This window comes from Amphiura filiformis, chromosome 3, assembly GCF_039555335.1.
Source record: "Amphiura filiformis chromosome 3, Afil_fr2py, whole genome shotgun sequence".
Classification (NCBI taxonomy): Eukaryota; Metazoa; Echinodermata; class Ophiuroidea; order Amphilepidida; family Amphiuridae; genus Amphiura; species Amphiura filiformis.
The window spans coordinates 61095836-61108748 of record NC_092630.1 but is presented as its reverse complement, the minus strand read 5'-3'; the positions used below and the strand labels follow the sequence as shown (position 1 = coordinate 61108748).

The window sequence follows — 12913 nt, the reverse complement described above, 5'->3', positions numbered from 1 at the left end:
TTCATCTCTTACTGTTTTCTCTTTTAAAAAAAACACAACATCTTGGTTGTAACTTGTGCATTTTCTGTGTTTTCAAAGATTTTTTGTGCCGGTTGGTGACCAATATATTTAAGCTTAGTGCCGGTCGGGAAGACTCTGTGCCGGATATACACAAGTTGCATGATCCATCAAGTTTGAAATTTATTTAATGAGGCTCAATTTTTCAACTAGACATCCAGACATGTTTCAGTTTGCACAACACATTTAGTGCAAGAAGGCCATATCAGCAATAGCTGCCAGCTGTCACATTTGTACATTATTATGTTTTGATGAATCCAAGTGTGTGAAAATATTGGATCCAACACATAATAATGATAAAATTGGATGCTTTACGCCCAATATTTATTGGTCTCGCTATGAGTTTTAAAATATTGGACTCGACTAAACTCGTAGCTCGACCAATAAATATGGGCTGAATCGATCCAATTTTATATCAGTATAGAATGCAGTAAGTGTCAAATGTATATAAGGCAGCTATTGCAGTAACCAATTTGGGCAACTGCTAAATTTGAATCCTTAAGAACATCACCATTTATTCAAACCCCATCTCAACTATTTTGAATATAAAACCTACTTTATTTCTAGCAGTTGAGCAGTTTGATATTCAATTCAGTTGAAAGATAAGACACTCAAAAGCCAAAATGTTATTGAGCAGTTTGATATTCAATTCAGTTGAAAGATAAGACACTCAAAAGCCAAAATGTTTAAGCTTATTGAAATTATTCCACTGTATGGTTCAGGGGTTCAATTTTTGTTTGAACTTTTTTGATACTTATAAACTCTTGTAAGAATCAAGTTAACTTACTGTGTGTAGAATAAGTATGATTTTAATTGAATTAATTTTGATTCTTGCGAACAAAAGTTTAGGAGAATCGTTGCAAGAATCAATTTTCTGATTCGCACCAATTAAATGTGCAGCCCTGTCAGAGAGGTCGCTTTGTCTGCATCTGTTTTGGGTGTTAGAAAAATCTGGATCTGGGATTGGTGACTAGGTACCTCTATCCTCAAAGAGTTATGACCTTCATACCATAGCTTACATGCGGAGCAAAAAAAAAACATAAAAAGATTGGGACTTGTCTCAATTTGCTCATTTGTACAAGTTCATTACAATAATTGTTTTCATCATCTTTTCTTTATCCCACAGATATGGAAGTGGCGGGTTCCGGTAGTATTGCAACAAGAGTCCAACATATCAAGTTCTATTTTTGGAACATAGAATTGCTCTATTTTTTAACTTGTATATTAGAATATGAATGATATATTATATAGGTAGTTCCGTAAGATGAAATCTGCTTAATAGTACTGTGATATGCCTTGAACTGGGGTCGATATCACAAAGACTTTACAAAGCATTGTATGTCCCAAACTAATCATAACTCTTCCTTATGATTTATATGTTAGAGTTATGATTGGTTTGCATGGCATGGGTCAAAGGACTTAGTGGAATCGACCCTTGGTTTCACAAAAGCCTTAAAATTGAGTCTTGGGCTTATTGTTGTATTTAAAACTGGTCAGAGATGAATCTTGGGCTAACTAAGAATCTCAATAGGTAGGGTTGTAACATGTCCTCAAAAATTCAGGACATTTGGCCTCATTTTTAAGTCTAGTCAAGTCGCTGGAGTCTCTGTACAGTTCAATGAGATCAAGGCTGAATACATCTCTGACAATGGGACAAAGATGAGCCTTTAGTGTTGCTTCAAATAAACCATGAATAGGTACATGTCAACAGCTCAGTGAAACACTTGTCTCATTTCTGTTTGGTGAAAAAAATTTAGACCAACATTTTCAGAATATATATTAAAAAGATAATGGGCTTTCCAGTGAGATATTTTCTCAAAATATCAAGAGCCATCTCAAGAACCACTGAACCAATACTAGGCTTGAATGTACTCATTTTGATGCATTTTTCATGCTAATTCCGAATATGTTCATGAAAATTTACAATTCTGACATTTTTGAAAAAAAATTTAAAACCTGTCGTCTGCAGTCAACACCCGCGTGGAGAGAGTTAAAATGTAATTTTGACAAAATGGAGACGAGGTGTTACACCGTGCCCTCTATTGATATTAGGCCCAGTTATACTGTAGATAATTGAGATATCCTGGACCCTAATTGTTCTCAAAATAAGCCATACAATGTGTCTATAGTTGGTTTTGGTATTTATTCCTGAATGCATGTGTGGTATGAATCAAATTAAGTTCAATCTACCACTCATCTATGAAGTAAGGGGCCAAAGAGTGATAGTAAATAGATGGTTCAACAACTGAAAAATTCCAGCATCATCTGTTGAGAAGGGCCAATCATTCCATAAAGTGCAGCAGACAAAATGCTACACCCATTATTATGTGGCTGGTTTTGGCTATTTACAGTCTTGACAACAATATGCAGGATTTGTTAGCTGTTACACATGCTAGATGGAATGATCAGCCCACATGAATATGCCAGAATTCTCATTGCACATAAAGTATACGGACTTTGCTTGTTGGGGCACTATCTGATGTATCTATTTAATAAATATGTTTTAACATTATAAAATGGTAAAACAGTACTATTTTATTGAGCTTTGTGAATGCAGGTCGTACTTGCATTATATTGTTGTATCAAAGATTTTTTTAAGCAATAAGAACACCTTGAAAATATTATATGCTAGTTATATATTATGTAAATTTCGTAGAGGCTAGTGTACATTTATTTTGTACTATGAATCTTATTATGCAGTACCAGTTCATTCTAAGTATAATATGTTGGTCATATTTACCAGTTATATGGATGTTTGACTACCAGAAGTGACTATTATGTTATTATAGTCTGTTCAGCATAAGGTGGAACATGACCTATGCCAAAATGCATGGATCTTACACAAACTTGGGGAAAGGTCATGTTGTCAACTTCTGGTAGAATATACTTTAGGGATGAAATCAAAACTTGACCGGCAGTAAACCTCCCCGTCTGGTTGCTATTGTTCTAAACAATGGAAACCGGACGGAGCCGGCGGTTGACCACCGCCCGAGTTTTGATTTCATCCCTTAGAGACAGATGGAACATGACTTTGGGCAGGGTGTATGAGATAACAAAGGTTAATGGATGGGGACATCATGTTCCATCTTCTACTGGCGTTTTTCTATTGGAGTAAAAAGCCGGCTTTTATCCGGTTTGGGGATTAAAGATTACCAGTAGAAAATGCCGTCCTCTGGAATTTGGCCGCGAATGCCGGCTAAATTTTCTCTGCTATTTCGCCGGCATTTATCCTTCTAAAACTAGGATTTTTTCTTGAGAGGAGAGCCGGCTTTCGCCCGTTCGCTACAGGTCTGAAGCTTTAATAGGTTTAATCACGATGTGGGGGGATGACAACCGGCAAATATGCAAATGACATCAACGGAATCGGGTATTTACCCAGTATTTGCAGCAGTCGAAAATCACGGTGAGCAAGAATATTCCAGTTTTAATCTCTAACCGGAATGATGCTTTATTATACCGTATGTTCAATAGAAAAATGCTCTATGTGACCCAACCTGATCCAGTCGGTCTGATGTTGGAAATTATGAAATACAAGCTGTTTTGCAACTGAGTCTATTAGACTTATTTTGTTAATGTTTCAAAATTCAGTAATTTAGTATATTCTATAATTCTCAGATGGAGGTTGCATAGCGTCCTACACCTTGTAAATATGGTACTTTGTCTCTCATATTGACTGTAACATGTCTTCAAATTAGAGTCACAGAGCATCTTATACGCAGTAAATATGGCACTTTCTTTTGTATTGATTTGCCGGTAACATCTTTGTATGGATGAGATGACAGCAATGTTTATAAACAAAGACAAGAGACTGGTCTATCGATATGCTTGAGGGAACAGCATGTGATAATTTGGTCTTCTTGCCATTTATCTGATTCAGCCTGTGCTCCCTCAGAAATCATGGACCGTTGGTACACAGGCTGTTGGTACACGACGGTCCCAATGTAGACAGACAATCCAGGGGAATAACCATACTACAATTACTACATATCAACAAAATTGGCAACAATCTGCTGTATGCTTCTTCCCTTCCTGTTTCAGTCAAAGACTTTCAGTGAATGGAATGTATCCAGCTTGATGTCTGAGCTGGTATTGTTACGTTTTAGTGAGAATGCCAAACTGGTACTTGCTGTACAGGGGCGCAGCCAGCTTTCTTGGTCAGGGGGGCAAAGACAAAACAAAATTTCCCAGTTGCATCATTTTGACCCAGTATTATAAGTGAGCTATAATACATTATATCGTTTATTTAGAGAGACTGCGCATGTTAAGTCTTTGAGTTTCCAAATAAGGGCTTTATTGGGACAATGTGCGTGTAGCACGCAAAACGTTGGTATTTTACACTATTTTGGCCCATGATTGGGGTGAAGTTTGTTGGAAAACAGGCTCCTTTGCCCTGTTCTTTTTCTTTGCCTTCCCCAATTTTCTTTCATTTTTGTCCCCCATCACCCTCTTAAGGTCCGTTCATACTACCACCGCATTTGCGATGCGTTGCTTTGCGATGCCGATTTATCGATTACCAAGTCAAAATGTATTTAACTTTATTGCGATATCGCAATGCAGTAGTTTGCAGTACCGCATCGCAAAGCAACGCATCGCAAATGCGGTGGTAGTATGAACGGACCTTTACCCCGCTGGCTACACTACTGATGCTATAAGAAGAGAAGGAACTGTACTAAGGTGTATGTATAAAATAATGCAGTTCTTCGTCTTTTTTTTGTATAGTTGTATATAACTGTGTATGTATATATATTTTGAATCATATGTAGTATATTAAGAAATGAAGGATTTTATTTAGTTGGGTTGTCCTTTGTTTTTGATTTGACTTTTTAATTATGTAATCTACAAACAGTGTAGTTAATGTCAAAAATGCACTAAATGAAGGAGTCTTTTTTTTTCAATATTTTTCACTCTGGTACAGGGTCTCCTAATAAAAGCATATGTCAGCAAATAAATTGAGTTGGTACTTATTTAGGCAAACTTCACAGGTATACATGACTTCAATGGCACATTTGTAAAAAAATTGCAGGGCCAAATTTGCACTTAATACAATTTCTGTAAACATTCATGCATTATATAACTTAATTAGTGTCCACTTCCCAGTAATAGGGACTTTTTAGGCAAAAAATGCAAATCATAATGTGTTGTTGAGTTACAGGGGATGCAACTGTTGTTCAACAGACAGCCCGGCAGCCGTAGTGTCAGTTTATTGCATTATTCTGTCGGTCCGTGCCACGTCACTTCCGGTTGATGATGCGACTCACGGTCGAGTGAAAACAAGTCCCTGATTCGATTTTTGTTGATGATTTCTGTCATTGGTGTTATTTAAATTTCTATCGCAAATAGTCAGTGGAATCAAACAACCGTTTCTAAGTCTTCAGAGTGGAAGAAGCTTATTTGATTTACCGTTTATATATTGACAAACTTAAAATTAAATTCCATGGTCGAGTGTCGTTTTTTCCGAATTGAATGTCACTCCAACAACATCGCTATGTAGCCTCCTTCACAGCCGGTTTCTGTTGTTCATAACAAACCGTTAGCCACATGCAGTTTGGGCCAGAGACTAGAGATAGCCCGGATGTTGGACAGACAGAATTGTTGAATATATCTAGGATAGAGCAAAAAGACCCCATCTGCAATAGCTGCCAGTTGGCATGTTTTTAGATTGTGTACAATATAGAATGCAGAAATTGTGAAAAGTCTATAGGGCAGCTATTGCAGATAGTGCCTTTTTCCTTCTTGCGCTAGTCCTCAATATACTCCTGACCAAAAATTTGTAACGAATGGAAGCATGAGTAACAAATATGTGGTTCTGTTATTTTTTTTCCCTTAAAGCTGTAATGTACAATTTTCATCAAATTTTAATATTGTTATTCTCGACTCAAAATGCTGAAATAATATTTTTAGTGACAACTGTCGGGAAAGGTTTCTGTCCATTTGAAGCTAAAATACCAAGGTAAAGTGAAAGAAACCCACTAGTTATTTTCTAAGGGTGACTTAATATCTGGGTTAAATATTATGTCCAAATTGTTCTATTGACCTGACAAACACAACAAATTTGGCTTATTCTGTTTTAAATGTAAGAGTAAGTTTGGACATAATGTAAAGATCATACAATATGGCTTCAAAGTTTATGGACAGTACCAATGATTGTAGTGGCATTAAGGTGGTACTACACCCCCTGATAAATTTTCTGACTATTTTTGCATTTTTCTCAAAAAATAACTACACACTGGTAACAAAAGTTATGTATATTATAGGGGCAAAGAATCCAATTACTTCACTGATATTTCAGTGATTCAAGACAAGTTCTAGCAGTACCTCTGTTCTTATCATAAATAATGTACCGCTTGTCTTGAGTCATTGAAATTCCAGTGTAGTAATTGGACTCCTTGCCCTTACAATATACCTAACTTTTGTTACCAGTGTGTTATTATTTTTTGAGAAAAATGCAAAAATAGTCAAATGTATCAAGTGTATTACCACCTTAAAGAGGTATAATGATGTCGCCCGTGTTATATGAGACGATAGATGCACGACAGCGGCTAAAATCAATACCTTTATTCTCATTCTTAAACACTTCAATTCAAATAAAAATATTATACAAGTTTTAATCAAATTAAATCCTACATTTTGCAAGGAATTACCTAGGGCTTAAAATCGATCAGTCCCATTGTTGCTGTGCGCCTCCGATTGGTCCAAATAGCGAGTATGCGTATCGCGTCGACGCACACGCGCTGACCGGTGTGATATTGTGTCATATCACACGGGTAAAACTGGGTAAGAACCAATAGGATTGCAGGAACGTTCTCAAGTGTTTAAGAATCATGGGCATCAATCCCAGGGGGAAGGTGCCCCCCCCCCACCCCCACACACACTCGAGGCAAAATGGCCCATTTTTTGATCTTTTCATCCACTTTTTGACAATTCAGGCCGATTGTCCTCCCACATTTCAAGACGGCTTGACGCTAATGGGTTCAATAGATATCCACAAAAAAAACTTATTTCCAAAATTTCAGTTGATTTGGACATTGAAAGTTACATATAATAACATGTTTTACATTGCCTTATAGGCCAATCCATGTCCACGTGTTGTAATATAGCGCTGTGGACAGCCAGCCCGAAAATACAAATTATACAATATCTTTGTCAAACGACTGAACCTGGAAGAAAGCTTATGCACACAGTCATAATGTAGTTCCAGGTTTCTGATGGTATAAAAATTTAACTTTTTTGTTGGGAGGGATAAGGCTGTGGATCACAAAGTGCCTCTTTAACAGAATGGTCGACTGCATATCTGTCAGATAACGCTTTTTCAATGGGAAATGAACTTTGCTGCTTGGATGATGTCACAATGAGGTTAGCATTTATTCCGTATTGAAAAGCGTGTTCCGACGGATCTGCACTCGACCGGCCTCTAAAGCCAAGTTGTTTTTTCTTGGTGTGAATGACAGAACAATACTTTGCTGGAAAGTCCAGATGTACTGTTTTAGTGGGTTATGTAACATTATCAACAACTACTAACTTCAAAAAGTAGCCAATAACGAGAGATTTTTGCACCAGAATAATTATGATTTATTTACATTGTTCAATAAGCACCCCTTTCAAATTAATTTAGGGTGTTAAATATGTCAAATGTGTTGTCCTTTTATGGTAAAAACAATCTGAATATTTCTGTTTTAAACATCAAATGATGTTTAAATTTAGTCAATCATCTGAATAAAAGATTTACATGACTGTATAATGTTGCACATTTGTGGAATGTATTTGGGTTGTTTGGGGGGTTTTCAACCTGTACATTATGACTGGAAGCTACTGGCCGAAACATCCTAGACGGTACAAATTGGCCTTCCCTATTGAGTATCCGACTTACAAAGAAACGCGACCCAAAGTACTTGTACAATTATCTAGTGCTCCAAGAACGTTTTGGGCGTGACAAATAGCAGGGATGTCAGTTTTCAGGCAATTGCCTGATTTCAGGCCTTTTGCTATTCCAAATCCAAATCCAAATTTCCGCACTTTTATTTATATTCAGCCCGTTTTGAGGCTTTATAGCCCAAATTTTCCTGCCAAGTCACTTCAGGCCACTTTCATCCCTGAAATAGTCATGGGTACAAAGGTCAGAAGGGTCATTAGCTTGAAATCCAAAAACTTTGTTATAAACCATAACTTAACCCTAACCTAAACCCTAATCATGACCCTGACTCTTATCCTAACTCTATTCCCTGACCCTGATCCTAATGCTAACCCTAACCTTATCCCTAATCCAATCCCCCAAATCCCTTAACTCTAACTTTAACATTTTAAGACTAATGAGTTCCCATTTAAATCATGACTTTCGTCATGGCCACGACCATCATGGTGAAAACCCCTCCTCCCCTGCTGAGGGCCCTGGACTGAGGGTCACTCCGTGTGGAGACACACATGAGTCCTGATTGGACCAGGCTCAAACAAAATGCTCAAGCCAGGCTAAAAAGCCTATATAAGCATGCTGGCCTGTATGGAAAGAGAAGTGAGAAACAGATTTGAAGACAAAAAACTAGGAAAAGAAGGCCACTCCCAACAATCAAGTTAACAATTTTACTGTCAGCCTTTGGGTCAAGAGAAAGAAAGTGCTTAATCCAATCTCAACTCCCACGGAGGCTCATCTCAAGGGGAGTTTGCTCGGGAACGGGAGCTTTATGGAAAAATACGAGGTAGCCTTTGAGATGTGATCGTCATCATTCCTCAAATACAAGGTTAACTGATAGAAAACGTTTTCACGTATTTTTTGTGGGACATGAGAGCATATGGAATTGCATTTTGAATACGAGGAATTTTTTTAAATTCGCGATATAATACACATTTTATGGCAAATGATTAAAATTTAATATTTTTGAAATTTAACAGTTATCGAAGTAAATTGTATAAGTCTAATGATATGTACTTAAAGTGTATGTAGCTGAAAAGCCGTCCATCATATGAAAATTTTGATCTTTCGTATTGAAGATATAGATTCTTTTCCCCACAACAACAAAAAAATTAGGTCTTTTGGGTCCCCGCTAGATGAGTAAATGGGAGCGTTCACTAAAACAGGAGGAATAACTGAACAGGTAGAATCATTGAAAATGTGAATTTTATTTATCTGAACCTGACCCTCCTTAGGCCTACATTTCCATTTTAGCTTCTTTCTTTCGTTTTTAGTTTCTTCTACATATGGGCGATTTTGTTCAATTTAAAAAATTTATTTAAGTTTTGACGAAATATTTGGCAATAAATGTTTGCCAAAAATATTTTACTATACTGTTTTGTCTACATTTTGCTGTAGTTCATACAAACGTTTTAAATAATCCGACATTGATGTTATTTTAATTATTTTAATTATATCATGAATTTCAAAAACGATTTAAAATCGTTTTTGAAATTCTGATATAATACACATTTTATGGCATTAAAATTGATATTGAAGGTTAAATTGTATAAGTCTAATGATATGTAGCTGGGATGAAAAACCGTCCATCATATGAAAATTTTAACCTTTCCTATTAATTGAAGATATAGATTCTTTTCCCCAAAACACCAACAAATGTAGGTCTTTTGGGGGGTAAAAATGTATATCTTCAATATGAAAGGTCAAAATTGTCAATAGAAGGTCGGCTTTTCATCCCAGGTACATACACTTTAAGTACATATCTTTAAGTTATAAAGTTTACTTCGAGGACTGTTAAATATCGAAAATCTTAAAAATATCACATTTTAATAATTTGCCAGCGATGTGATGCAACAGTGATACAAAAATCGAATATTTTTGCAGTAATAGGCCCGTTTTGAAGCTTTTTGAAGGAACAAGCTTTCAAATGAGACATTCATTACCGTGCAACAGAGTGGCCTATACCTTGTTATAATTATACGAACTTTTTGACCACCCACGCATCATATCTCTTTCTAACAATAACATAACATAACAAAATATATTAAAAATAACATAATTTATAACAGGCCTACAACATAACAGAACACGGGATAACACAACATCATATAATATTACATTACATTACATTACTTTACATTACATTACATTACATTACATTTTATTACATTATATTACATTACAATACATTACATTACATTACATTACATTACATTGCATATTACATTATGATTATTACATTACATTACATTATATTACATTACATTACATTACAATATATTACATTACATTACATTACAATATATTACATTACATTACATTACATTACAATACATTACAATACATTACATTACATTACATTACAATACATTACATTACATTACATTACATTACATTACATTACAATATATTACATTACAATACATTACATTACATTACATTACAATGTATTACAATACATTACATTACATTACATTACATTACAATATATTACATTACATTACAATACATTACATTACATTATATTACATTACATTACATTACATTACATTAGGGCACTTTTCAGAGTTTTTAAACCACTGCTTCCCAACGAAATCAATTATATTTCTAATTAACTCTTTTTTATGACATTAGGGTTCCCTTCTACACCTTAAAGTTTGAAAAGATTTTAAAATAATTTTGTAAGGGTGCCCTAGGGGTTAAAAATAGCCTGACCAAAGTTACCCCACATTTGGGGCAACTGGAAAAAAAAATCCATATCACAACATAACACAAACACACCTACGCATCATATCTCTTTCTAACAATAACATAACATAACAAAAGATAATAATAACATAATTTATAACAGGCCTACAACATAGCAGAACACGGGATAACACAACATCATATAATATTACATTACATTACATTACATTACATTACATTACATTTACATTACAATATATTACATTACAATACATTATATTACATTACATTACATTACATTACATTACATTACATATTACATTATTACATTATGATTATTACATTACATTACATTACATTACATTACATTACATTACCGTAAAATGGGGTAACTTTGGCCACTTTTCAGAGTTTTTAAACCACTGCTTCCCAACGAAACCAGTTATATTTCTAATTAACTCTTTTTTATGACATTAGTTCCCTTCTACACCTTGAAGTTTAAAAAGATTTTAAAATAAATTTGTAAGGGTGCCCTAGGGGTTAAAAATAGCCTGACCAAAGTTACCCCGCATTTGGGGCAACTTTGGTCAGAGTATTACATTCCATGAAGAAGAAAAATCAAAAAAAAAGATCTTCGTTGTATATGGGCAAGTTGATGTTTTTTGTGACATTTGACCACTTGCAAAATTAATCAAGCACACATCCTTGCTCACAAATATCGATTTTTATTTTTTCTGAAAAAATGAAAAAAATGCTCATTTTTGGTCAAAAATTCCGGACATGAGCGACTATTATTTTTTCAAAATATATTTCTAAACAATTTGACACCAAATATGACTAAAAACAATATTGCTGTATACGAAAATATGACCATTTGAAAAAATATATTTGACCGACCAAAGTTGACCCCGCTGACCGAAGTTACCCCATTTTACGGTACATTACAATACATTACATTTAAACATTACATTACATTATTACATTATTGATTATTACATTACATTACATTACATTACCTTACCTTACATTACATTACATTACATTACATTACATTACATTACAATACATTACATTACATTACATTACATTTCATTACATTACATTACATTACATTACATTACATTTCATTACATTACATTACATTACATTACAATACATTACAATACATTACATTACATTACATTACATTACATTACATTAGTCATTAGGCCCTACATTACATTAGTAGGCCTACATCAGCTTTAAAACATAGGCATAAACATAACAGCATAACACAAAATAACATAGCACTACGAAGCTTTCTAAGTGTCATCCACTAACTTGTCAAGATGACTAGAAAATTGATCTTGACAAATTATATTTACTAGGCGGTTACCCGTATTTCGCGGTTTTCGGCTATCATGGTTATTGGCTTTTGCAGATCTCAAAATCAGGGTGTGTCCTTTGGCGGGGGTGACTTTCCTCACAGCTGAGCTCAATTGCAGCTTTTTGCAATTTGACCCCACTTTCGCCCTCAATTTGAAATTTGACCTGACCTTTGACCACGGATGACCTAACAAATGCAAACCTGAGCTTTCTTGGCCAAAGTTACACCCACCCACAAAGTTTGAGCTCAATTATAATGAGCAATTTGAAATTTTTACGTTTTTTGACCTATGACCTCTTAACCGTAGGTCTGACAAAACGGTCACTGTGGAAACCTTTGTTTGTTAGTCCAAGGTCCACTCAGCCACCAAGTTTGAGCTCCATAGAGGCAATTTGAAATTTCTACCGTTTTTGACCTATGAACTCTTAACCGTAGGTCTGACAAAAAGGTCACCGTGGAAACTTTTTTTTGTTAGTCCAAGGTCCACCCACCCATACACCAAGTTTGAGCTCAATAGGGGCAATTTGAAATTTCTCCTTTTTTGACCTATAACCGCTTAACCGTAGGTCTGAAAAAAAAAAGGTCACTGTGGAAACTTTTGTTTGTTAGTCCAAGATCCACACACCCACCAAGTTTGAGCTCCATAGGGGCAATTTGAAATTTCTACCTTTTTTGACCTATGACCTCTTAACTGTAACCGTAGGTCTGACAAAAAGGTCACCGTGGAAACTTTTTTTGTTAGTCTAAGGTCCACCCACCCACCAAGTTTGAGCTCAATAGGGGCAATTTGAAATTTCTCATTTTTTGACCTATGACCGCTTAACCGTAGGTCTGAAAAAAAAAAGGTCACTGTGGAAACTTTTGTTGTTTGTTAGTCCAAGATCCACACACCCACCAAG

The 12913-nt window shown here is 35.3% G+C and overlaps 1 protein-coding gene across 1 annotated transcript in view; it reads left to right on the top strand.

The window, feature by feature from the left end:
• LOC140148879 (serine/threonine-protein kinase dyf-5-like) overlaps positions 1 to 3116 on the top strand; it is a 36544-nt gene extending 33428 nt beyond the window's left edge. Inside the window, 1 exon segment of the mRNA XM_072170974.1 lies at positions 1184 to 3116. Coding sequence (XP_072027075.1) covers positions 1184 to 1208 — 25 coding nt within the window. The 3' untranslated portion in view covers positions 1209 to 3116.
• Positions 3117 to 12913: the final 9797 nt, after the last annotated feature.